The 27,943-nt window shown below is 44.2% G+C and overlaps 1 protein-coding gene across 2 annotated transcripts in view; it reads left to right on the top strand.

Annotated features, from left to right (window-relative positions):
- Positions 1–8,842: 8,842 nt before the first annotated feature.
- Positions 8,843–27,943, top strand: part of Ube2h (ubiquitin conjugating enzyme E2 H) — a 102,738-nt gene continuing 83,637 nt past the window's right edge. For both annotated transcript variants that reach the window (XM_036181344.1, XM_036181345.1), the window contains exon 1: positions 8,843–9,361. In XM_036181344.1, the coding sequence (XP_036037237.1) occupies positions 9,309–9,361 (53 nt within the window). In that variant the 5' untranslated portion in view covers positions 8,843–9,308. The remainder of the gene's footprint in view (positions 9,362–27,943) is intronic.

Raw genomic sequence — 27,943 nt, forward strand, 5'->3', positions numbered from 1 at the left:
ACACTGCCTACCGCCTCCATGAAAAGCAACATGTAAAGACACTGGTAAGCCACAAGCCATGTGGCAAAGTATAGACTAACAGAAATGGGTTAATTTAAGATAGAAAAGGTAGATAACAAGCAGCCTGCCACGGCCATACAGTTTGTAAACAATGTAAGTTTCTGTGTGCTTTCTTGGGTCTGAGAGACTGTGGGACTGGTGGATAAGAGAGATTTGTCCTGACTGGGCCAGGCAGGAAAACTCTAACTACATTTTTCTTTCTTTCTTTTCTTTTCTTTTCTTTTTTTTTTTTTTTAACCAGAGCTGAGGACTGAACCCAGGGCCTTGCGCTGGGTGGCAGGGTATAGGTGTGAATAAAAATAGTCAAGGGCTGCTCCAAGGCCTCAGCAACTGTTGGAACTGTCACCTCACTGTGTGGGGAGTCCCAGAGGAGACAGTTCCTCTTCCGAAGAAATTAAATTTGTTTAGAATAGTCTGGAAGCCTGTATTCATTTATTTGTTTATTTAAATTATTTTCATTCATGTGTATGTGTGTGTTGATGTCCATGGAGGTCAGAAGAGGATGTCAGATCTTCTTGAGCTAGAGTTATAGGTGACTGTGAGCTGCCTAACATGGGTGCTGGGATCTGAACTCTCGTCCTCTGGAAGAACAGTAAGTGCTCTGAGCTACTAACCTCCTCTCCAGCCCCAGCTGAGGGTAGGAGGAGTATCCTCATGGTTCTGAAGGAAGTGGAGTTGGGAGCACTAAACAGAAAGTACTCATCAACATCTACAAAACAAATGAAGTTCTCATTGGAGTTAACAAATGAGGTTGCATCTCCAGAACCAAACCAAACCAATGGATGAGTCCTGGTGTTTCCACTTCCTGTCTGTATGACCTGGGCAAGTCACTTAACTTTTTGGAGCCCCCGTCTGCCTGATTCAGGGGAGGCACTCAGTACATAAGCCGTCCTGCCACTTCGAAGAGAACTCTAGGAAGAGCTGGTTAAACAGTCTTTTAACATTTTAGTGAACTAATTTATGTGTGTGGGGGCTGCTCTCTTTGCCACCATGATATATGTAGGTCAGGGGACAACTATGGGAGTTGGTGCACCCCTCCCACCCTCTGGGTCTCTAAGATAGAGCTCAGGTTTGCTTGCAAGTGTCTTTTCTCACTGAGCCATCTCATTTAAAATTTTATGTATTGTTATTGTGGGGTTTTGTGTGTGTGTGTGTTTGCATATGTAGGATATGGTGGGAGTATGTGTGAGTGCCTGGGCATATGTGCCTGGTGCACATGTTGTTAGAGTAAAAAAAGATTCTGGCCAAGAGAACAGAGGGGCTGGAAAGACAGCTCAGTGGTTAAGAACACGTGCTGCTCTTCCAGAGGACCCAGGTTTGATTTCCAGCACCCACATGGTGGCTTACAACCATCCATAACTCCAGGTCCGGGAATCCAATGCCTTCTTCTGACCTTCAAGGGTACTAAACACAATGTATGTGGTATAAATACATACATACGTTCAGGCGAACAACTCACACATAAAATAAAATGACTAAATCTAATAAAAAAAATTTAAGAGACAGAGACAGAGAGTCAGAGAGACAGAGTTCTCTAGCCTGGATATATACCTAACACTCCAGATGTGCTGGATCGTCACCTGGCCCAGGGCCTACCCCAGGAGGCAGGCTCACTTTAAGCCATGCTAAAGAGGTAGGTGGAATTATTAGTACTTTAATGATGTACCGTACTGTGTCTCCCCATAATCTCACTCCTAGCCAGGTAGCCTATGGGGCTTCAGGTCTGCAGTGCCACAGCCATGTAGCTTGTGCACCTCTCCATTATTTTTGAATTATTCAGGAAATCCTAACTTTCCCTTTTCCCCCTTATCTCTTTCTCTAGCCTGCTTTCCTTACACTTCGGACTTTCCCCTCGCCATGTGTCTAAGCCTCCCTCCCCACTCGGTGGCTACTTGTCTGCCACGTGTCTGACCTCCGTGTCAGCTTAAGTGGCATGGCTTTTCCCTTCCTTCTTCCATTGTCCGTCCTGGGCAGCCCTGAAGTTTACAGCCGGGCTGGCTACACTTGGGCTTTTTTTTTTTTTTCCAATTCTAATAAAATCGCCCTTGAGCTCCTGTTTGGGTCCATGCTTAACTTCTTTGATTAATGAGACTCCAAGAGGCATCGATGTGAGGGTCAGGACGGGACTTCCAAGTGTTCAGTCCTCCACTGTGGGTCCTGAGGCTCAGGCGCAGAAGGTCATCAGGTTTGTGTGGCAAGTGCTTCTATCCCTTGAGCCGTCACACCGGCCCAGAAACGTTGAAGCTGTCGGTTTTTTGTTGTCTTTTCAGACAGTTGCCCCACCCCCAGCCCACGTGGTATGTGTGTGTGTGTGTGTGTGTGTGTGTGTGTGTGTGTGTAGGCGCACATGTATGTGCATGCTATGGAGACCAGAGGACAACCTCAGGTGTTATTCTTCCCTAGGTGCCATCTGCCTTATTTTCTGAGATGGATCTCTTACTGGAACCCCGAGCCCACTGATTAGAGATCAGGCTGTCTCTGCCTCCCCAGCATTGGGATTACTAACTTGTACCAGCCACTCTGCCTGGATCTTCTATGTGGGTTCTGAGGGTCAAACTCACATCCTTACGCTGATGCAATAAGCACGCTACCAAATAAATGACCTCCCCAACCCCTGTTTGGAAATAGGGTTCAAGTAGCTGAGGGTGGCTTTGAGCTCCCACCCTCCTGCCTCTGCTTCCCAAGTGCTGGGTTTCCAGGGGTGTGCCATCCTGAGTTAGAGTGCGATTTTTATTTATTTATTTATTAATTAATTATTATTATTATTATTATTATTTGCCCACATTGTGTTTGAACTCGTGGCAATTCTCCTGTCTCAACTTCATGAGTGCTGGGATGGGATTATAGGTATGAGCTACCAGGCCTGGCTAATACGACCAATTTGTGTTCCACATATTGATCTAGGCACTCGATGTGTGGGAGTATGTAAGACAGACAAAACTTGTCTCTCTGTGGAGCATATGTTCTGGTAGGAAAGGACAATGAGCAGGGGATGGTATTAAGAAGGAAGTGGGAGACAGAGTGCTAAGGTAGACAGACTGGGGACCCATTTTAAATATGATGTTCATGGGAGGCTCTGTTGGTTTCAGCAGAGACTTAAGGGAGGCTCAAGAGTGCTTATTCTCTAGTGGAAAATAGTTCAGGCTAAGGGGGTGTCAAGTTCAAAGGCCTCGGAGACATGCCTTTAGTCCCAGCACTTGGGAGGCAGAACCAGGCAGATCTCTGTGAGTCTGAGGCCAGCCTGGTCTACAGAGTGAGATCCAGGAAAGGCACCAAAAGTACAGAGAAACCCTGTCTCAAAAAACCAAAATAAACAAATAAATTAAAAAAATAAAATAAAATATATGGTTTGTAGGCTGTAGTGATGCATGCCTATTGTCCCAGGCCTCAGGAAGCAGAGACAAGAGGATTATCACATGTTAGAAAGCCAGCCTAGTCTATACCATAATTTCAGGTCAGCCTGTGTTATGTGAGACTTTGTCTCTCAAAACAAACAAGGGACTGGGGAGACAGCTCAGTTTTTAAAGTGCTTACCTTGCAAGCAAGGGGACCTGAATTTGACCCCCAGAAGTTACATAAAACCAGAGTGCTGGCACCACTCAGAACCCCAGCACCAGGGAGGCAAACACAGACGGATCCTAGGCTCAGTGGTAGCCAACCCAGCTTATATGGCAAGCTCCAGGCCAGTGAGAGACCCTGCCTCAAAAAACCAAGGTAGACAGACATTCAAGGTTGCCCTCTATTGAGAGAGAGAGAGAGAGAGAGAGAGAGAGAGAGAGAGAGAGAGATCCAAATGGGCTAATTGTGGTTTGAAGAGCAGAAAAGATTAATATAAGGATTCTGGATGTATTTGGATGGTAGAGGCAACAGATCTTCCGATAGATACAGGATTTAGAAAAAGATTTTAAACAATAATCATGGCCTTTGGATACATTAGGTTAAACAATGTTGGTTTTTTTTTTTTTTTTTGGTTTTTTTTTTTTTTGAGACAGTATTTCTTTGTGTTGCCTTGACTGTCCCAGAACTCACTCTGTAGACCAGGCTGGCCTCAAACTCAGAGATCTGCCTGCCTCTGCCTCCGGAGTGCTGGCATTAAAGGTGTGCGCCCACCACCGCCCGGCCTTAAACAATGGTTCTTAACCTTAAAGAATAATTTCATATATTTCTAACTAAGTTGCCAAGATGAAGAAACCTGTGAAGAGGAAAGGGTGAGGCATCTGATAGGCATTCTGGGTCCTGGGGAGATGCTGGATAGTCCTCTCTGTCCATGTCTGGAGTTGAGGGGTAAAGGCCTGTATCACGGATGTCTTCTCAGGAGTCAGAAGGAATAGCAGTTGAAGCTCTGAGGCTGGACGAGGTCACGTGGGGATTAGGCAGCCTGGGGATCCGAGGCATCCTTATCTCTAGAACAGGGAGATAACAGTGGAAAAGAAAAGGCAGGATCCCACCTGTGGAAACACGGACTCTAGCCAGGACATCTGGCCCAAGTGAGTTCCCTAGGTGTAGGTGTGGGTAACCCCCAGGCTTCTTCTTTCCCTCGAGTTTGCTGCTGGGGAGTGTGTGTGAGGTTTCATGTGCACGTGTGTGTAGACATGACAGGTCACACATGACTGGTGCTCTAGAGGTTGCAGTATCTCCTCTGTGAGCCTGCCAAAAGCTGTCCTCCTCCTTTAGATGAGAAGATGGAAACTTAAAGGCTAGGTGATCTAATCCAAGGGTCTCTCAGTGACAGGTGGGGCTGGGAGAAGAAGGGATTCGGGTCTCTAAGCTGCTACTGAGTCCCGCTGCATGTTTCTTAAAGCTCACTGCTTCTGAGGACACACTCTGTCGGGCTTACATGGAGATAACTTGAAGTGAGAGTTATGGTTGTTTGTTTGTTTGTTTGTTTTTTAATTTGTGTATGTGTGTGTGCAAGCATTCACGTGTGTTTCAGTTCAGGCATGTATGTGGAGGTCCTTCCTTCCACTTTGTTTATTTACCACTGGGAATGCCAGGCTACCTGGACCACATGCTTCCACAGATTCTCATGCTTTCTGTATCCCAGCACCCCCCCCCCCCCCAGGAGAGCACTGAGATCACAGGCACAGAAACTCCATGGGGATCTGAACTCAGGTCCTCATGATCATGTGGCACGCACTCTACCTACAGAACCATGTCCCCAAGGCAGGGTTTTACAGCTTTATGTCCACAGGAGCAGAGTCTGCTGATGTGATGACCCCCTGAAGGGATCCAGACCTTCCTTGTGAGATGAACTGCTTTCTTTGAGGAACAACCCCATGGAAACAGGAGGCTGTATTGGTGGGGATTTTCACACTGGGAAGGGACAGCCATAAATTCACCTTAAGGGCTAATAGGTCATTTCAGAAACTGTTTAAGGTTCTCACTGGCCTCTTCCACTCACTTAGCTAAATAACTGGGTTTCATCTTACTGTCTTGCTAGAAGCATTATATTGTCTCCAAGCTTATATTCTTGCTCTTAGAAGCTGCTTTTGAGCTCAGAGGCCTCACCGGTCAAGCTTAGCCTTGCCCTGGGCAGAGATAAACAGACCCAGAATCTATTTCTCAGATTGCAACACTGGTGAGTCAGCCAGGGTCGGACAGCTGCTCCCTCCCAGGCGCCCCTTGGCTGTACCTGATAAGGAAGCACATCGCTCATTCCAGAGCACCGTCTTGTGCGTGCACAAGTATAAACAGACACTCCCAGGCCCCGGTGTTGTCTTAGAGTAAATTATTGACATTCTGAACGGCTGAAACATGGGGAAAAGGCAAAAGCAAACCTAACAGATTCAAAGGTAGCTTCAGTTTTCTTTAGCTAAACCATAGGGAAGTTTTTGAACTGACCCAGTCAAGGGCAGGCTCAGGAGTTCCCTGAAGCTCTGGAAGTAAGAAGGAAGGTCAGACTAGGGGAGGTGCATTCCTGAAAGAACACATGGCAAAATACCCAGAGAGAAAGGTGTGCATACTTTTGTTACAGAGAGGGACAATGAATGTTGTAGCATCCTCAAAAGCAAGTAAACAAAACCAATTTCCTCAAAGCAAATGATCTCCTCCTATAAATAGTATGTAAGCAGTGGAGAAAATGGGGTGCTGAAGATATAGTAATAGTTACCTAAGACCATTACCAGTACCATAGGAAAACTGGTCATTTCCTATTCCCTCTATGGAAGCCGTCCATTGTTTCTAGACCCTTCTGTCTTTCCCACTGACTCTATCATCTACTCAAGCAGGATAGAGCATCAGATCCCGTATTTTATAGATGAGAAATTTTGAGACTCGGGGAGGATATAAGCAACTTACTGAGGCATAATTAAGAGCAGAGAGGGGTAGATTTGTTTTAAGTAACCAAGAGTTAAAGTCAGTTCTTCCCAGGGCTGGGGGGATGGCTCCACAGTTAAGATCAGGTTCACAACGGCCTGTAACATCAGTTCCAGGGAATCGAACTCTCTCTTTGGGCCTCCAAGGGCACCAGGCACATGGTGCATATTCATTCATGCAACCAAACACTCATCCACATTAAGCAGAAGTAAACACATAAAAACAAAATACTTCCTAACAACATCATGACTCTCCTTTAGGACGTTTCCTTCGCTAAGACTGCTTAAAGAGCTAACACGTCATCGCTTGTGGAGAGAGCAGCCTTGCGGCCACCAGTGTGGCCTGCAAGCTTCTCAGCGCAGCCTGAAAGTTTCCACTATGAAACACTGCTCCGATAATTTTGCCAAGTTCTTTGCTCACGGCCGTTCTATCAGTGAGGAGGAAAGTACCAGGGAGAATTTCTAGACCCCCACTCCAGGCCTTTCTTCCTTGACTATCCCTTCCTTTATCCCCCTGTTCTGTATCCATGCTGTGGTTTTAGAGACAACAGCCATGGGTCCTCTAGGTGACACTGGGCGTGGCGGAGGAGCAGACGGTGCACAGCTTCTGCCTTCTTGGCTTATGACTTTATAAATGCACTTAACAGCCAAGGGTGGTCAGGCAGGTATTCTGAAGTCAAGATGCCTATCGGCATGCTGAAGGCAGAGGTTCTCTGACTTTGGCCAGCATCAGAACTATCTGGGGTGCTTGTTAAAGATATTCAGGCCTCACCCTGCACCTGAATCAGAATTCCCAGGGCCAGTTCCTGGACATTTGGGAGCTTAACAAGCTCTCTAGGTGATTCTAAACTACTGGGCCAAGCTTGAAAACCACTGTCCTTAGCACAGGGGTAGAAGTTAATCAGGCCAAGAAGGGTAGGAGAGCAGGTAGCTGCAATAACACCCTATGGAGTCTGGGGTAGACGGTGAGAAAGACAAATCGTGGTTTGGTTTTTCTTCCTTCAATAAGGTGATGAAATAAAGGGGGTTAGAAGTCCCTTCACACATGTCTGCTGACAGAATTGCTGTAGGAGAAAGCAATGAATCATCCTTTTTCTGCCCAGAACATAGAATGGAGGTTACAAGGGCTGCTGGGAATGGGGGTGAGGACTTATTACTTAAGGGGTACACAGTTTCTGTTGGCATTGTTGAGAAGTTTCTAGAAATGAGCAGTAATGGTGGTTGCACAACAGCTAATATTATTTTATGCTGTTGCATTGAACGTTTAAATATGGTTAACACTGCACATTTTATATGTATGTTACAGTTAAAAAATAGCTGGTATACTGAAGGGTAGAATGGTAGGAGCAAATGATGTTCAACTTTAGCCCATTGCTCTGGTCCCAGGAGTGTGTGTGTGTGTGTGTGTGTGTGTGTGTGTGTGTGTGTGTGTGTTGTGGTGTGTAAGGTTTTTAAAGGGGATCCAGCTCACAACACCTGGCTTGTTAAAGCACAAGTGTAGTCACACAATAGCTAGAGCTTTTGAAGATGCTTGTCACTCTTCTTTTGCCTGGTTGGCTCCTTAGGGTCACCGTCACTTTTGAGCCCTGAGGGTCAGTATCCCACAAACTTCACTGTTTAGGGAGCCACCTGAGAGCTTTGTTCAACTTCGTATGCTAACTGAGTAGGCCTAAGGCCCTTCTAGCGGCATTTCTAACTAGCTCCCAAGTGATGCTGACACTCAGGTCCATTCTGAGAGGGCTGTGTAAATTTTCTCTGCATTCACACTATATCCTCATGAACTCAGAGCCATAAAAACACAGTGGCACTCAATGTTTATTAAACGAACGAGCAAGTACACAAGGTTAATATAGGAGTTTGGAGGGCAGAACCATCTTTATCCTGAACTAGAACACATTTAGGGTGCTTCTATCAGTCACACACACTGTGAGTTTAAAATGACCTCAACTCACCTCCAATTCTGTAGACCAAGGATGCTAGTACTAAATTATTTCTTTTCTTGCCACCTTGCTGCTTCACCTGCACTCCTGGAATTATTGGTCTTGTGTGGAGGATTAATGACCCCTGGTTTGTAAACTCTGAGGAAGCCTTGCTGTAGTCTACAATCCCTGCAAACAAATTCTTTCCATCTGAAGAGGGAGCAGAGTGCAGAGAACACGCTGGTGTGGGTATTTCCAGATTTGGCCTCCTTCATATCCAAACAGCCCTTTGTAACACTGTTGTGAGAGGGTGGTTCACAAAGCACATGAACGTAATCATACTGCCATTATTTACTACCATCGTTTATGTTGATGGTAACGACGGCACTGGCAGTTGAGCAATGAAGTGTGTAGGGAGGTTGGGGGGGAGGGGGCAGAGGGCTGCAGGCGGGCAGGAGAAAGAGGAACTACATCTCCCAGAACTCCCCGGACAAACCTACACCGCGACGACGCCCCGCCCCTCCCACCGGCGCCCCTCCCCGCCGATGACGTCACAGAGGTGACATCACGGCGCCTAGAGCGAGGCTAGGGTAGAGAGAGGCCGACCGAGCTGGAGTCGTCGGCTTGTGGAGGAAGCAGCTGGGAGCTGGCGAGAGCGTGAGCGGGCGGGCAGGCGAACGAGCGAGCGCAGGCGGGGGGGAGCGGCGCACGGCGCGGAGCAGCGCCTGCCCGGGCCGCGGCGGAGCCTCAGCCGGAGGGCAGCCCGAGCGGGCGCCTCGGTCCCCGCCCCCACTCGGCGGGGCAGTGCCCGGTGTTCCCCCGTGCGGGGGGCGGCGGCGGCGGCTGAGCGGACCCCACGGGACCGCGCGGGTGTTGCCACCTCGGCCGAGGAGCCGGCGCGGCCGCGGGGCCCTGCGAGCTGGGCCCGGGGCCCGTGACAGACGGGCCAAGGAGGGGAGAGAGGCGGCGGCGGCGGCGGCGCAGGCGACGGGGAGGCAGCGGCGGCGGCGACACCATGTCATCCCCCAGTCCCGGCAAGAGGCGGATGGACACGGACGTAGTCAAGCTGTATCCTTCACGGAGGGGAATTCGGACTGCGTGTGGGGCGGGTGGGGGTGCCCAGGCGAGGGCTTCGGGGCACTCCAGGCCACTGGCCGCGCCTCCCCTCCCTCCCTCCCTCCCTCCCCCGGTGCCTACGGCGGCCCCTTAGCACCTCCGGGAGCCCAGGGCTTTTTCAGTCCCCCTTTATCTGCAGCCCCCCGAGATGTGCGTTGCTCCTCGCTCTCCCTGCACCCCCCGGGGCCCGTGACTTTTCCTCCACGACGTTTGGATTCCTAAGACGGCCTTTCTTTGGGGGGGGGCAATAACTAGCCGCCTCCTTCGTCACCGGGAGCTCATCTTCAGGGTCTTTGCTTCCTGTTTGCTAGCTTTGGATTTATGGACTCAAGATAGAAATTTCCTGAGAGGGGAAGCCTTTCTTCTTCTTCTCCTCTTTTTTTAAGGTGTCCGGATTCCTTCCACTCACAGTGCTGCTTAAACGGGGGTAACTCAGTCGACCTTCTTTATCCCTAATTCCTTTCTATATTAGGAAGAGAGTAGTCTGCTCAGGGCCCCTCTTGTACTAAAGAGCTCCGTGTGTTTTAAATCAGACACTCCTGTTAAGCCTTCTGGTCTGGAGAACGTTCCTGTTTTTCTTTCTACTGACAAAGCCTACCCCACTCATAGTGCGTGCAGTGAGGACCCCCAGGTCCTCTTAGCAGGCAGGCCACCCTCCATATTGTGGGTCTGACAGCTGGGAGGAAGGAGAGAAAGAGGAGCTCCTGAACAAAATAACCCCTGTACTAGCCACTGAGCAAAACTCCCTCTGTGAGAGTACGGTTCTTGGGACTGCTTGCCCTGATCTGGGCCAAGTGACACCTTTTATTTTTACCCCCTTCCCCCAACTTTATGTGCACCCGAGGTTGCAGTGGGAGAGCTGTAACTGATAAGTCTTCCAGGCAGTGGTTTTGGTTGGAATCCAGACTGATTATTTCATGACCAGCTAGAGAAATTCGCGAAGGTTCCTGAGACAAATCGAGTATCGAAAAATTTTTATTTTATTTTATTTTTATTTTTTGAGGACTAATGGGTGGCGGTGGTGGGGCGAGAGCCTAGTGTTCCAAATAGCTAATCCCTTAGGAGAAGGTGAAAGGCTGTTAAAAAGTCCTGTCTCTTGTTTCTCTTTCTGCCTCGCCCCCATCCCCCACCGTTTCCCCCTGTTGCAGGATTTTGTTTATATAACTCAAGTTGTTTGGCTAGATTCTTCAGGTGAATTCTTTTATTTGTTGCTGTTTTTTATTGTTTTGCCTTTTCTAGCAATCAGTGGTGGTTGTCAAAAACTCACTTATGGAATTTGCTGAAGTTTTTAAAAAAGTAGTTTTTGCATAGGATTTCAGTTTGGGGGGATGGGAGGGGAAGTTGCCTAGGCAAGAGTTTTTTTTTTTTTTTTAAATTTTTTTTTGTTGTTGTTCAATCCATCTTTTCAGGAATAAGAACGTGTTTTTCTTCTTACCCAGGGGAGATTTGGCTAGAAATTAAGAACAGTGGGTAAACTGGGAAGTTTAGGGCTTGGGGGAAGTGTAGTAGGAGTGATCAGAGAGCAGCCATTAATAAAGGGTGATATGCCAGATACACACCTAGGCACAAGTGAAATCAACTCTTTATGAGCTGCTTGTGGCTGTGATTGCTTTTTAAATACGTGAATGGTAGCAGGAATGTTGGCTTTTCATAGGACCTCAGGAAAACTTGTAACCATGGCTGTGTGTGGATTTTACACAAAGCACTTTGGGGCGTTATTTTTATTTAGAAACTAGGAAATGACATGGTGGTAGACTTAGGAGTTATTTTTGTCTTGAGAGTTACTGTCACACCTAATGTGAATTTCACTCTAATGTATATTTGGGGTGGGGGGATTCCAGCTGTATTTGATCGGTGTCAGTTCATCAAATTACGTCCATACATAGATTTCTAAAAGATTGAGGATGAAGATCGAGGCCTAACTTGACCTGATGCCTTTCCCATACAGTGCCTTTTGTTCATGTAGTAGTTGTGGCATCTACAATGATTACCGCATTTAGGAGTCCGGGTGTAGGGGGTGGCGGGGGGGGGGGGGGGGGGGTGGTGAGGGAGAGAGAAACAGACAAAGAACAGCAGGGTGTCTCTTTCCCCTCTCCCTAAGTGGCTTATTTCATAGCTTATTTTTAGTAGAAGATGAAGAAAGGCAAAGATGCATTGGCTTCTGTTCTTTATCCACCTTCCCTTTGCTGACAAAAGAAGGCAGGGCTCTTTAAAATTGTGGCTTTCTCAATAAGAGGATACCAGTTTTGATTTGAAAGCTAGAGAGTATCTCTGCTTGAGTTTATTTTCTGGTTTAATGTAGTTTGGAAGTTAAACATTTCGGGTTTCCTTTTGTGTGTTGGTGTGTATTGTGGAGGGTTTTATGGCCTCCTGTCTCAGCTGAATTCACATCAGTAGGCCCAAGGGGAGTTTACAGTTTTGGGTAAGGTATCCTTAGTGAAAAATTGTAAGAGCTCATTTCCCAGCTTTCTGCTAAGATGAGTACAATTTCGTGTCAGCGCCGAGGGTTAGAAATGAAAGATGGTGGTAAGGAAGTGGAAAGGAAAGGTCTGAAGGAATGCAGGGCTCTTCTTGTCCCTTGTCGTGGATGAGTTCTTTAGTGTGGAGGCTGATAGCTGGTTTCATCGACGTCTCCTGTTTCAGCCCAGTTTTGGCTGTCTCTGGGCGTAATTATACCATAAGGATTTACAGCCTGGCAGGGAACCTATATAGTAGGAAAGTAGCGGTGTGGGGGTAGGGAGAGAAGAGGATGTGTGACTAATTGGTCACTGCTTTCCACCACCTTGCTAGACACAGTCTCTCCAGAGTCTGATGTTTCTTTTGTGACTGGTTGGTAGGGTAGCTGACTCCCAAGTTATGCAGGGAGTGAGTGTTTTGCACCAATGCACTTAATCTGCTGGGCGATTATGCTCTGAAACTCTGACTCATTCATTGTTTCTCTTCAGAGCTTCAGCTGAGGCTTGTGCAAACCTCCACAGGAGCCGAGAAACTGATTTACATGACTTTTGGGCGCTGTGGAATCAAAACACTTGTCCTTAGCCTAGGTCTGGTGGAATGGTCTTGGTTAGTGCAGCCATTTGCTTGCCGGAGTCAGGTGGACTGCCAGCTCGAGAGCAGCACAGGAGCACCAACCTTGGAGGTTTCCATCGGCAACTACTGATTATTTAGAGTGTCTGAGACCTGGGACTCTAGTGACCTAAGCGTGATTTGCCCTAAAGGAATAGTGGTTGAAGTTCTCCCTGGTGGAGGAACAAACAGCTCAGGTTACATGGGTTTCCTTGTTGGTGGGGGTGACTGTCTCGCCCTGTTGCACAGCCCTGGTGAGCCTTTTATCTGTGAACCAGTGCCCCTGCTGAAGGCTAGAGCTGCTTGTTTTGGAAAAGCGTATGCAGGCAAAAGGCCGCAGGCACAGCTCCTTGCAGCTCATTGGCTGCTCTGTTACTACCCGGAAAAGGAGGAGGGGTGGAGCTACCAAACAGCTGATGGGAGTGTGTGACAAGAGTGTGTTTACATACAAAAGAGGTGGGGGCTGGGGAGGCCTTGTGAGCTGCTGACAAGACCAAGTGTATTTTCAAGGGGGAAAAAAAAAACCCTGTACACTTAGATTCAAGAAATGTTCAGAAAATTAAACCGGAAAGCCAAATCTGATCATATTGGGACTTTGCTCACCCTTATATTGCTGTAATATTTGGAAATTTAAGAATACTATGAGTTTTCAGAGATTGTCTTTTCCAGAAGGCTCTCAGTAACAAAACAGGATATGCCTTTTTAAATAAAGGTGTGGTGGAAATGTCCCTCCAAAGCTGAAAGCCTGATGGAATTGACAGCGCCTGAACAGATTTACAGGAAGGCTGACACCGCTGTAGGGCTTCAGACATTTTCTGTACCAAGGTGAAACCCTCGAGTAATCTGTGCCTCCTCCTCTTCTGTCAGGCACTGACTGACTGTGGAGGAATTAGTGAAAAGAGAAGTGTGGTGGGAATAGTGCTTAGGAATTAGTTATTAAATTGTTCTTGTAATCCAGGAAGGACAGCATGTCAGGTCAGCACTATTTGTTAGCATCTTGATTTTCAGAAGACTTTAGATTTTCAGAATTGCTTTTTCCCCTCCTTTTTTTTTTTTTGCCATGTGTTGTGCCTCATACCTTTAATCCCAATAATTGGGAGGCAAAGACAGGTGAGTCTCTGAGGTCAAGGACAGCAAGGGTTACATAAAGACCCTAGCTTTATTTTAAAACCTGAATGTGTGTGTGTGTGTAAGGACAGAGTTTCTCTGTGTAGCTTTGGAGCCTATCCTGGAACTTGCTCTGTAGACAAGGCTAACCTTGCATTTACAGAAATCTGCCTGCCTCTGCCTCCTGAGTGCTAGGATTAAAGGTGTGTACCACCACCCGGTCTGCATTTTTTTTTTTTTTATACGTGAAAAGTTAAAATGTAATTTTATGTGATGGAGATCTATCTATATGGGCATCTAAATGCCTTTTTTAAAAAAAGTAGGCATTAGAACAAAAGCAGGCACGAAATGTGGAGCCGTTTATCACTGACTTTAACTTTGGCATTTTCTGTTAATCAGCAGTTACTCTGTCCCCCAAGTTAGTTATTGTTACTGTTTAATTTGTGTTCCAAGTGTGGACAGTCCTCTAACTAGCCCCAGTGTCAACCTTGGTTGACCTCTTATAACTTAGGGCCTCTAGTGAGTTGCTGAGATAAGTTAGAACAGGTGGGTCTTAAAGCCAAAAGTTAAAGATTTGACAGTTCCCAGGATTTTAAATTTGTCTTCCCTGTGTAGACAATTTTGGTGGCAAATAGATCATTATACCACTTTGATAAAGCAGGAACCTGTGTGAGTTTTACAGTGAAGATATAATAAATTACAAACAGACCTTAAAGTTAAGCTTTTAGAAGGGAAAATCTTGTGTAGGTAGGTGTGACCTGTAAGAGAGCCTTGCTGTGTGCAAGCATTAAGACAACCTAGGTTTGTAGTGTGATTTACTCAGTACCTTGACTGGTGTTTATACGAACATGGAGTTGATAACTTGTTCTGGGTTAACAGATTGATAGTTCCAAGAACCATGGTTTTTTAGACATGCAATTCAGATCTTTTTTTTTTTTTTTTTTTAAGATTTATTTATTCATTATGTATACAGTATTCTGCCTGCATGTGTCCCTGCAGGCCAGAAGAGGGCACCAGAGCTCATGATAGGTGGTTGTGAGCCACCATGTGGTTTCTGGGAATTGAACTCAGGACCTCTGGAAGAGCAGTCGGAGCTCTTAACCACTGAGCCACCTCTCCAGCCTGCAATTCAGATCTTAATAATGCTTACAATGTAGTAGATGTAGTAGCTTTGTATCTGGAGACCAGAGAATCTGTGTTTTAATAAAATACTTTAATGAAAGACTTAGTTGGGTTTTGAAAGTGTTACAATAACGTAATTGGGGAAAATACAGGTTACAAAAAAAAAAAGAAAGAAAGAAAACAGCCACTCATCTTATCCTTTAAATAATAGTTCTCAAACTTGAGTGTGATCTTAATTACTTGGAGGGTTTGTTAAAACTGGTTTTGAGGGCTGAGGATTTAGCTCAGTGGTAGAGTGCTCACCTAGCAAGCGCAAGGCCCTGGGTTCGATCCTCAGCTCCAAAACAAACAAACAAACAAAACTGGTTTTGAATCCTACTCCCAGGACTTCCTGCTTTAGGAGGTCCAGAGTAGGGCCTGGGAATGAGAGAGGCTGATTCTCCAGGGACTGTGGCCTAGAAATTGCCCTTAAATGCTAGCCTGTTGGTGTTTTTCCTATAGCATTTTATTCTCCCCAGGATTTATTGGCCATATTATATGTACCTGCTCTGTTTTTGCTTAATATTTTTGTAACTGCTTTCTCCTGTTAAAAATACTGGAAATAGTTGGTGTATTGAAACACACCTGTAATCCCAGAATTCTAGGCATAATGGCAGGTAGAACTCAGAAATTTGAGGCCAGTCTGGGCTGTATATAATGATGGTAAGATGTTGTCTTAATCACAACCTTCCCTGCGTGGTGGTGGTGGTGGTGGTGTGCAGACAACAGACAAAAGCAATGTCTGAGACTGTAGAGTGATAGATTTCTTGACCAGTATATACACAAGCTCCTACTTGTGACCTAGAAGCACCAAAAGCATCCAAAAAGGGAAAAACTAGATATAGTGAACAGCTTCTGTATTGTGCTATCTCACTCATAGTTGTGTGTCCTGACTCCCCTCTCCTGCAGGGTTTCTCTGTGTAAGAGCTCTGGCTATCCTGGAACTCCCTTGGTAGACCAGGCTGGCCTCAAACTCACAGAGATCCACCTGCTTCTGCCTCCCAAGTGCTGGGATTAAAGGTGTATAACACCCCTGCCCTTTGTCCGTTTTTGTTTTTTGAGAACAGGGTCTTACTATGTAGCTCTAGGTAATTAGAACTTGTTATGGAGACCAGACTAACCTTAAAACAGTTTAAAAACTACTTTTCAGCTGGGTGTAAGTGGTACATGCTTTTAATCCCAGCACTTGAGTCAGAGGCCTGCAGATCTTTGTGAGTTCAAGGCCAGGCTGGTTTACAGAGTTCGAGGACAGCCAGAGCTAAGGAGTGAAACCCTGAGGGGCGGGGGAGCTTTGTGGTGTGGTACACATCTTAGAACTTAGTGGATCTCTGTGGGTTTGAGACCAGCATGTTCTTGAGAAGTACACACACTACACACGTGTGTACATACATGGAGAGTAAAGACGTGTGTGTGTGTGTGTGTGTGTGTGTGTGTGTGTGTGTGTGTGTGTAGGAGGTAGGTCAGATCAGAGGACAGCTTTTGGGAGTTTGTTCTCACCTACCATTTGGGGTCTGGGGATTGAATTCAGGTCATTAGCTTTGGTGGTAAACACCTTTACCTGATGAACCATTTCACCAGACCCTCTGCCTTTAAAAAAAAAAAGGAGTTTTATCTTTATGTGTACAAATGTGTCATCTGCATGTATGTGTGTGCACCATGTGGTTCCCCTAGAAACCAACAAGAGGACTTTAGCTCTCCTGGAACTGGAGTTATGGGTGACTGGAAATAGAACCCAGGACCTCTGCAAAAGCAGCAAGTGCTTTTAACCATTGAGCCAGCTCTATATATAGCCTTTGTGTTTTTTGTTTTTTCAGAGCTAAGGACTGAACTCGGGGCCTTGCGCTCAAGTGTTCTACTACTGAGCTAAATCACCAACCCCAGCCTTTGTTTTTTTGACACATAGTCTTTCTATGTTGCTTAGAATGGTCTCTAAATTGAGATGCTGCTCTGTCTCTGAGTGCTAAGAAACTACCTATTTAAAAGTGATAGATACAATTTTAGTGCTGTCTTAACATATTGTCCATGGAGCCTGTCACCACGATCAAGAAGAAACATCCATCTTCCCCCAAACTGTTTTTGTGATAGGGTCTCACATAGTCCAGGTTATCCTTGAACTCCTGATCCCCTTGCTTCCACTGCCCAAGTGCCCAAAATTTCTTGTTTTATTTGTAGTTCTTTCTTCCCTCCTCTCTTTGGTCTGATTTCTGTCCCTAGATGATTTTCTATTTTCTAGAGTTATATACAAATGGAATCATATAGTATGTGTGCCCTTTTTACATTGTATATTCTTAGGTCGCTGAGCAATATTCCATTGTTTGGATGTGCTGTAACTTGGAGGTTTGTGTCTTTTTGTCTCCATGTTGTGTGTAGAACTCAGCACTGGGCTCAGGGCCTTGTGCAAGCTAGGCAAGGTCTGTAATACTGCACTTCTCCCCAGACCTTTTTGTTTTTTAGATGTTTAGATAACTTATTTTTTTTTAAATTGCATTTATCAGTGTGTGTGTGTGGGGGGGGTCAGAGGACCATTTGTGGGAATCAGTACTGTTTGTTTTTTTCTAACGTGGGTTCTGGAAATTAAACTTAGGTTGTTAGGTTGTCAGTCTTGGTGGCAAGTGCCTTTACCTGCTGAGCCTTCCACCCCCCAGGGTTTCTCTGTGTACCCCTGGCTGTCCTGGAACTCATTCTGTAGACCAGGCTGGCCTCAAAATCAGATCCCTTGCCTCTGCCTCCCAAGTGTGGTGATTAAAGGCGTGTACCACCACTACCTGCTGAGTCATCCTGATAGCCTTTTTGTTTTAAATTTTGAGACAGTCCCAACCAAGTTATCTAGTCTGGTCTTGAACTGCTCTATAGCCTGTGCAGGCCTTGAATTTAAGATGGTTCCTCCTCAGTTTACCAAAATGGGATTACCGAATGTCCTATAAGCGTGGTAGAATCTTGATGCTTGGGTTCTAGTTTTAAGTTAAGTGGCTGTGAAGTTTTCTATGGATGTATGCTTTCTTTGGACTAAGAAATACTTGCACCATGAGGTAGGTATGTGATTAATTTTTTGCTTGAGATGGTTCAGTTTGTATCCTGTGCTGGCCTTGACTTCTCCCACACCCCTTGCTTCACCTTTCCTAGTTCTAGGATTAAAGGCTGATGCGAGGTTCTGGTTTTACCTTTTAGAAGACAATTTGAATATAGCTTTTACTAATGATATCTCTATTTCATACATGGGTGGAACTGATGTTAAACTTGTTTCAGCTGGGTGTTTTAAAGGACTCACATTAAATAACACCCTCCTAAAGTACTGATTTCTAGCCTTACTTTGTCAAAGCTGGTGTTTACAGATCTTCTTCCTCCTTGAAATTGGTGTGTTAAAGCTAAGCAGATGGCGTGTGTGTGTGTGTGTGTGTGTGTGTGTGTGTGTGTGTGTATGTGTGAATCAAGAGTTCTGATCCATAGAACCAATTAAAAGCTGGTCCTGTAGCATGAATCTGTATTCCCTGTGCCTCTGAGACAGGATGGGAAGTGAGGACAGAATCCTGGAAGCCTGTAGGTCAGGTAGCCTGGGGAGCACCTCGCTTTACAACAGCCTGTCTCAAACCAGGTAAAAGGCAAGGACCAGTACCTGAGGTTGTCCTCTGGCCAGTACCTGAGGTTGTCCTCTGGCGTCTACAAGCACACATGAACATGCACATCCACATGCATACACACTTATACACACATACACACTATACTCATGCTCACATAAAGATTGAAAAGGGAAAGTAGTGAATTAAAAAGTTTTTATTATGAAGTAATTTTATTTTGTGACCCTTTAGGAATTATGGTCCCAACTTTTGCACTTGCTGATAAGACTTTGTTTACAAAGGTTAGTACACCAGGTGGTGGTGGCACACCACTTTTAATCCTTTAATCCCAGCACTGGGTAGGCAGAGGCAGATGGATCTCTGTGATTTGAGGTCTGCCTGGTCCACAAAATGAGTTCCAGGACAGTCAGGGCTACATAGAGAAATCCTGTCTCGACAAACAAACAAACAAAATATAACTGAACAAAGGTCAGCACGTATTTTGTTGATGACATTTGTTTTTGTGAAGTAGTGATCGAAATTTAAAAACTAACATTTCCTTAGCACCTCCATGAAGTTTACAGTAATTTGCTAATATTTGCATAAAACTCTGTTATCTGAATCCTGATTTTAAATTTAATATGGACTAAACTCAGATGAGGGAGCTGACAATTCCTGACAGAATTGAGATTTGAAGAGTTAGGGTATCCTTAATATGCTTTTCAGAAATTCAGAAAGTTACTGATAAAGTTTTTAAAGTGCATAACAACACCTTACTGCTGTAACACCTATGAAAATGCCATCACTTCGGATGAATAGAGTAAATCCATTGCTTTGTATATAAACTTAGAAAATCAATAATGCTTTTTCCTTTTTTTGTTTTTTTGGTAGAGTGGTGTACTTTGTAACCCAGCCCTAGGGCAGCTGAGGCAGGAGGAATGGGAGTTCGGGGCCAGCCTGGGCTGTCCGTAGCAAGACCCTATCTCCAAAAAAGAAGAAAAAGGTTTTGGACTTTTTTTAAGTTTAATTTATTTATTATGTATACAGTGTTCTCACTGCATGTATGCCTGCATACCAGAAGAGGGCACCGGATCTCATTTTAGATGGTTGTGAGCATGTGGTTGCTGGGAATTGAACTCAGGACCCCTGGAAGATCAGTCAGTGCTCTTAATCACTGAGCCATCTCTCCAGCCCTGGTTTTGGACTCTTAGGAGTAGATAGTGACATAACAAAACACACTACTTTGTGATGTCACTGTTCTTTTCTTCTGATAAATTACAGTTGTGTTTGTGTGTGGTGTTTAAATGTGTGTTGCTTAACAGGTTAGCACCTTTTTAATGACAGATAGAACTCAGATTGGATAACAAGAAAACAACAACTTGGTTTTTTGCCTGTTTTAGGTTTGGGTCAGTGACAGCACATTGGCTAAGTAGATTGTTTCAGTCAGTGCTCCTTGTGGTGCCCAGAGCATTACGGTAGCATGTTTTCTCATCAGGAAGATTGGACTCAAGTGCACTGAAAACCTTTGCCAACAGAGGGCTGTTCATGCTGTTGTGAGACCAGTAGTGCTTCACATTTGAGGAATGTCTGTCTGAGACAAGGTGTCCCACTGTGTAGCCTTGACTGGCCTAGCATTCAGAAATCCTCTCTCCTACCTTCTACATGCTGCTGCTGAATTGTCTTGTGTTTATGGGCAAGTACTATGGTTAGTGTAAATTCTTTGTGCTATCAAACCAAATCCTTGGAAAACATGGCTGTTTGTTTGCAGGCTGGTTCTTAAGGTTATTATCTGCCCAGCATAATCCAAAAATCTCCGAAGCCACATGGAGAGCCTCCCAGAGCAGTGTGTTGTGGAAGGCAGATGATCCATGTGCTCTCCCACTGCCTAGGGCATTAGGTGGGCGGTTGGAGGGCCAGGAAGGAGTCCCAAGTCTCTCTGGGAGGCTTCTGCTTTGTTGCTCTCAGGAAGACAAGGCTGGTGAGTGTCACTTGAAGGGACACAATTTCAGGCATAGAATATTGGTTGTTTGGGAAGTGGGATAGTTGTCTTTTGTCCCACTTCCTGGTTTCTAATTTTGAAAATAATTTTTAGGGTGGCATTATACATGAAAAGAGGTACCCCAATATACTGATATATTTTTTCTTTTTTAGTGTTAAATAAAATGCGTGTGTGTGTGTGTGTGTGTGTGTGTGCGCGCGCGCGCCCAAGTGCACATGTGAAGGTCAGTGGACAACATTGTGAAGTGGATTCTCTTCATTCACCTTTATGAATTCAAGTGACAAAACTCAGGTTGTCAGGCTTGCAAGGTAAACACCTTTTAACCGCTAAGCTATCTTGCTGGCCCAGAAAATGTGTTTTCTATGTATCATGCTTTTAGTATGTATGCTTTTCAAGTTTCCTTGGATTGTAAAATCTCAGTGGTGGTGCTACAAATAGAAACTAGGTCTAGAGTGGGCCTACTCCTGTTCTCTTAGGAGCAGTGGGCTGACACTGATGTAGTGAAAATTCAGGTCACCAGGCGTGGTGGCTTGTACCTTTAACCCCGGCATTTGGGAGGTGGAGGCAGGTGGATCTCTTGAGTTCCATGCCAGCCAGGGCTACATAGTGAGACCCTGCCTCAAACAAACAAAACAACAGAAAACTGGGCACAGTGCACACACCTTTAATCACAGCACTTAGGTCAAGACAGGGTCTTAATGAGTTCAAGGCCAGCCTGGTCTGCATAGTGAGTTCTAGGACAGCCATAGTTATATACATAGACCTTGCCTCAAAAATAAATAAGTAAATGAAATTGTTTTGTCTAAATGGTGCAGTATAACTTTGGATTTATAATTTTGTCAGTAAGTTGACTTTATATTCTTTATATTGTATAGGCAATTGATGAATGATTAGTTAATTTTTTTTTTTTTTTTTTTTTTTTTTTGAGCTGAGGACCGAACCCAGGGCCTTGTGCTTGCTAGGCAAGCGCTCTACCACTGAGCTAAATCCCCAACCCTGATTTTTAAAACTTATTCAGGTAAGTTTTCATTGTAGCTGTTTCCCTAACAGATACTGTTAGGTTTGTGTCCGTAATAGATCAACAGGTATGCTATGGCTAAGATATATTGTCATATGGCCTTATATTATACTGCTGAATGTTTAGGCTCCTCCGGCCAATCTTTTACAAATTATCTTACGTGTATGTAACATCAGGTAGTATATGCCTGGTGCCCAAAGAGAGGCCAGAAGACAGATAGTTGTGGGTGCTGGGGACCCAGGTCTTCTGCAGGAGCAACAAGTGGTCTAACCCATGAGCCATCTTTCCAGCATGGTGCCCCTCTCTCCCCCCATCTTTGAGTCTAGATCTACAAATAAATTGGTCTCCTTGGTAACAGAGCTTGGAAAATAAAATTTTGCAAAGGAAAGAAACTAGATTTGGGTTCTTTGTGTATTTTCATTAATAATAAATGGTCATTTTTTTTTTTTTATGGCTTTAGGTTTGCATGGCTTTAGTTTCTCACTGCTGTGAATTGATAATTAGATCACTAATTCAAAGTAAGAATTACCTCAAATCATCCCATAATACAGACTTTGGACAGTCTATATCTCTATTATTAATTAAATTTATATTAAATTAGATTTATACTAAAATGGATGAACATAGGAAATGTTAAGAGTTTTAGCTTTAAATTGGTGACATACTTAATATACATATATGTAGAAATGTTTTAAAAATATTGTTCCTATATGATTAGAACATGGAAGTGTAAAGACACTATATGAATTACAGCATATGTACTCCGTATATTTTATTTTATGTGTATGAGTGTTTTGTCTACATGTATGTCTGTGTACCACATGTGTGCCTGGGGCCTGTGAAAGTCAAAAGAAAGTGTCGGATCCCCTAGAACTGGTTATAAATTATTGTTAGACCCATATGGGTGCTGAGAATCAAGCCCAGGTTCTCTGGAAGAGCAGCAGGTACTTTTAACCATTGTGCTATTGTATGGCCCCTATTTTTATTAATTTTTGAGTCAGGGTTTCACTGTGTATCCCTGTCTAGACTAGAGCTCAGCTATGTAAACCAGGCTGGCCTTGAACTTAGTCTTCTGCTGTCTCCTGAGCACCGGGATTAAATGCCACTCCTGGCGCTCTTTTTTTTTTTTTTAGCCGTAGTATATGGGTGGTTTGCCTGCATATATGTCTGTACCACATGGCTTGCAGCACCCACAGAGGTTAGAACATATTGTTGGATCCCTGGATCTGGAGTTATAGACAGTTGGGCTGTCAGTGGGTGTTGGGATTTAAACCCTGGTCCTCTGAAAAGTAAGTACTCTTAACTATTGAGCCATCACTCCATCCTACCTCCCTTTGTTTTTAAATTTACTGTTTTTTTGTGTGTATTTGTGTATGGATGTGGGTACTTGTGTACCGTGGTAAGTGTGAGGTGGTCAGAAGATAACCTGGGGTAGTTGGTGTGTTTTTTCCACTGTGTAGGTCCTACAGATCAGAACTCAGGTCACTTGGCAGCAAGCTCCTTCACCTGCTGAGCCATCTTGCCAATCCACTCAGATCATTTTTTTTTTTTTTTTTTTGAGTTGAGAAGTAGCTTAGTCTGTTTCACTTTATGTGGTTAGGCAATGACATGTCAGGTTTGAAATTTTGATAACAACATATAGTAGTTTACAACTTCAGTATGTCTTCTGGAGGGGAGAAACAGCAAGGAAGCCTGTTTTCCTTAACTACATTAAAGTCAGTGGAGTGCAACCTGGCACCTTCATTTTGGTGTGTATTGTTGAGGTAGAGTTGAGACGGTGTAGCCTATCCTGGCCTGGAACACTGGTTCAGTCAGACTGGCTTCTAACTTTGGATGATTCTCTTGCCTCAGCCGTCTGGGTGCTTGGATCACAGATTCCAGCTGTTCTGTCAGGCCGCTGCTGCTGCTGCTGCTGCTGCCGCCGCTGCTGCTGCTGCTGCTGCTGCTGCTGCTGCTGCTGCTGCTTATTTTTGCTCTTACTGTCATTTTGCAGCAGAGCCTCCCGTTAGCCCAGACTGAGCTGGAACTTGCTCTGCTGCTGCGCTGGCCTTGACTCACAGCCTGACTTCTCCTCAGCCTCTCAAAGTGCTGGAATACATGGGTTCAAGTCCAGCTGTACATCAGGCCATTGTGGTGACCTCAACCATAAACTGTTTTCATTCCTACTTCACAACTGTAATTTCGCTACTGTTATGAATTGCAAATATCTGATATGCAGGATGTCTGATACTAGATGGCACCTGTGAAAAGATCATTCAATTCAAAAAAGGGATTTCGAATCACGAGTTGGAGATCTACTGCCTTAGGGCTGAAGAAACTTTTAAAAGTTAATTTTTATAATTTGATTCATGTGTTGAGAGTTTTCTTTTAGTTCTTCAACAAAGGAGGTCTTGAGATCTCTGACACCTAATATGATGCCAAGCAAGGCTGAGTATATAAATTAGTGTAGAATGCTTGCCTGGTGTCCTCAGGGCCCTCAATTCAATTCTTAGCATTTTAAATAAAGAGAACTGTCTACTTGGGCTTATTTTTTCCCTTCCCTGTGCTGGGGATTCATTCCAGGGCCTTGGTGGTGATTCGCAAGTGTTCTTCCACAAGCTACATCCCAGCCCTTACTTTAACTCTACTCTTTCAGTGACCTGGGGTGATATGCTGAAGCTTTCCAGCTAGTTTATGTTTGTTTAAAGGCATGAATATGGAAGATGGGAAGAAGAATTAGAAATTCTTTTTTTTTTTTTTTTTGAGACAGGGTTTCTCTGTGTAGCTTTGCGCCTTTCCTGGAACTCGCTTTAGAAACCAGGCTGGCTGCCTCTGCCACCCGAGTGCTGGGATTAAAGGCGTGCGCCACCACTGCCCGGCATCTATTTTTTTTTTTTTTAAACAAACTAATTAATGTGTGATTTGTATGCTTTAAAGTAGGAGCCTATTTTGGGGCTGAATGAATTGGATAAAATGCAGTGGTTTTATTCTGTCAGTTATGGCTATTTTACTTTATTAAAAGTAAAAGTGTTATTCAAGTGTTTTGTCGGCTCTGATGAAGTTCTGATGACATCTGGTTAAAGTCAGTTTCACCAGTTAATTATACTCAGATGATTTTGTACTTGGGGAAACCTGGACTACATATAAGAGCATTATAAAGCACACTGGTCCTTTCTGCAAATAAGAGTTTTTTTCAGTAGAAATTAATAATTATATCCTCTAGGCAATGCTATTTTTAGCCTTAAGTATCAGTTTAATGAAGTACTAATGCTTGGATATATGCTTTCGTAGTAAGGAAGTAAACTCTGATAATTTGTTGTTATCGAGACAGTCTGCCTAGTTAGCTCTAGCTGGCCCAAAACTGTAAGACATGTTCATTTTGAATATATAGAAATCTTTTTCCTAAGTCTCCTGATTGGTGGGGTAATAGGTCTGTTCCACCACTTCTGGCTTAGAAAGGTTTTTCTGTGTCGCCCAGACTGGCCTAGAACCTGCAATTTCCTAACTCAGTTGTCCAAGTGCTAAGATTACAAGCATAAGCCACTGAGCTTTTTGTTCCTGTTAGTGGTCTGTTTGTTTGTTTTGTTTCGAGACAGGGTTTCTGGAACAGCCCTGGCTATCCTGGAACTCACTGGCCAGGATAGCAAGTAGACTAGGCTGGCCTTTAACTCACAGAGATCTACCTGGCTTTTTATTTAAATAGAGTGCTGGGGTCAAAGGCATGTGCCACCTGCTTGGTACAATTGATTTTTTAATTAAGAGCAAATTATTACTCTTAGATACCAAAATGGGATACAAATAAAAGGATGTGATCTAAGAACACAGCTTTGGGGGTTTAGCCATCTTCATGACAGATTCTACTTTTCTTGTTTGTTTTAGATAGATAATAATGTGTGAAAAGAAAGATACATTTAGAATAGCTTGTGCCACTGCCATTTAGAATACCTGTTCTGTGTATTTTCTTTTTATTTTGCTGATGCTTTTGTTGTTGTTCTCCTTCCTGGGAAGTAGATGGTTTTGTTACATGATACAAGTCTTAATGTATATGCATTGTTGAGCAGACTATTTTTATTATTGAAGCTATTGGATAAGTGAAGCTGTTGGAAAAACCAGATGTTAAAATGTGGTCCAATCCATTTGGTTTCTTGCCTAAAAAGTTAAGAGTTTATCTTTCATCTTAAGGGTAGAAATGGAATGCTGTAGCAACACCTTACTACTAGTCATAAGTATAGACAGATTCTCTAAGTGTTTTTGTGCAGTCTGGGTCAGAAGTGTAACTAGCAGCTCATTGGCTCAGTAACTCTGCTGGTGTATTTTTAGACCTTTGTATTTAAAAATACACACACCTGGCTGTCACATAGGTGCTGAGTGTCAGCTGTGTGACATTTTAGGTCTTCTTGCCAGCTTGTTGACACTAGGCTGGCACTCAGTTTGTTCTTTTGCACCTCTGCTTCCTCTCCACACCTTAGATTTGAGTACTGTGAGCTGTGGGCCACTTTGGTAAACAGAACTCTTTTCTTTTTTCTTGTAGCCCAGGCTATCTTGGAACTTTACTATGTACACTCCTTATGTCTCTATATAGAACAGAATGACTTCAAGCTCTTGATCTGTCTGCCAGAACGCCGCCCCCCCTCCCCAACCATTCACTCACATGCTGAGGATAGCCCAATGTAGAACGCTTGCTTAACATACATATCTACTGCTAAAAAGAGTGTTTCCTTGGAAGCTTGCCCTTGATTAGGGTAGGATTAAAGATGGCTCAGCAGTTAAGAGCACTAGCTTATTCTTCCAGGTACCCAAGTTTATTTCCCAGCTCAAAATTACCAGCTCAAACTCACCCATAAGTCCTAGGGGATCTGCCCTCTTCTTGCTGTGGGTTTTGAGTTACCATCTGAACTGGCTGTTTTTTTGGGAATGCCATTTGAAAGTGATTGACAACACATTATTTAGACTTAGATATTTGTCAATACTTTGTCAAAAATAAATCAGCTAAGCCTTTATTTCTAGGCAAACTAATACCATGTGTTATGTGATAAAAATCAGAACTTTAAAGCAGAGTGTTTGAGAATGTCTTGTCAGTTACCAAACACTTTGTAGTTTTCTTCTAATACTTATATCCGGACAATATTTTGATACTGTGAGGAAGTTTGTCCACTTTGGGGAGATCTGTATATAAGTCAGTGAACCATTATTTTGAAAATGTCCAGAGTATGATAGGAAATCAGGCTTGAGTAAAAGACTCACAAAGAATAAAGTAGACCAGCAGATTTTATTCTGAGTATGAAAACTTTACTGGTAGAGTCCAGATTGCATGTTTAGCTTTTCGGAGATTCCTATGTGTATTGTTTTGGTGTAATGTCAATGAACTATGTCCAGAAATATCTGAAGAATATTATTAGTCTCCTTTTCAACTATATTCAAAGCAGATTGACTGCATAAGCACACATGAGAATCTGGCTGCCTTCTATGAGGCAGACACTAAAGAGATCTGTGAAGTCATTTAAAAATGCCATTCTCAGCCGGCGGTGGTGGAGCACGCCTTTAATCCCAGCACTCGGGAGGCAGAGGCAGGCGGATCTCTGTGAGTTCAAGCCCAGCCTGCTCTCCAAAGGAAGTTCCAGGAAAGGCACAAAGCTACACAGAGAAATCCTGTCTCCAAAAAACAAAAAACAAAACAAAACAAAAAGCCATTCTAGGGGCTGAGAAATGCTTCAGCGATTTTAAGAGCATTGACTGCTCTTGCAGAGGACCTAGGTTTGATTCTTAACATCCACGTGGTGGCTCACAAACATCCATAACTCCAGTTCCAGGGGATTCAGTGATCTCTGGCCTCAAAGGGCACCATAACACACATATGGTACGCATACATATATGCAGGCAAAGTACTTAACACACATAAAAAATGCCATTCTGACTTAAGTTTTTGTTTTGGAAATTACAGCTTTTATAAAAAAGATATATGTTAACAGGGATAAAATTTACTAATCTAAAGTGTATTAGTATATCCAATATGTATGTGTGTATACACACACACACACACATTTTTTTGGGGGGGGGTTCGAGACAGGGTTTTCTCTGTGTAGTTTTGGTACCTGCCCTGGGTCTTGCTCGAACTCAGAGATCCACCTGGCTCTGCCTCCCGAGTGCTGGGATTAAAGGTGTGCACCACCACTGCCTGGCTATAATTTCTCTGTGTCTCTGTCTGTCTGTCTGTCTGTCTGTCTCTCTCTCTCTCTCTCCCTCTAAGACAAAGAATCCTGAATCGCAGGCTGCCTCAAACTTTCTGTGTAGCTAAGGATGAACTTTTGATCTTCCTGCCTTCACTTCCCTAGTGCTGTCGGATTAACAGACAACATCACCATGGCATGTTTATGTGGTGTTGAGATCTAGGCAAGGACAGTACCAACTGAGCTACATCTCTATTCACTTTATTGTGTGCTGTGTGTATATGTGGTGTATATGTGTACTATAGCACATGTGAAGGTGAGTTGTCTCCTTCTGTCATGGTTTCCGGAGATTTCACTCTGTCATTTTCAGATTTCAGGCTCTAGGCTTAGTGGCAAACTCTTCCTTGTTAAGCCATCTCTCTAACCGTCTCCCTTATTTTTGGAGACCAGGTCCCTTGTCTGGAGTTCACTGATTGTCAGCAT

The sequence above is a fragment of the Onychomys torridus genome, chromosome 3 (assembly GCF_903995425.1).
Source record: "Onychomys torridus chromosome 3, mOncTor1.1, whole genome shotgun sequence".
Lineage (NCBI taxonomy): Eukaryota > Metazoa > Chordata > Mammalia > Rodentia > Cricetidae > Onychomys > Onychomys torridus.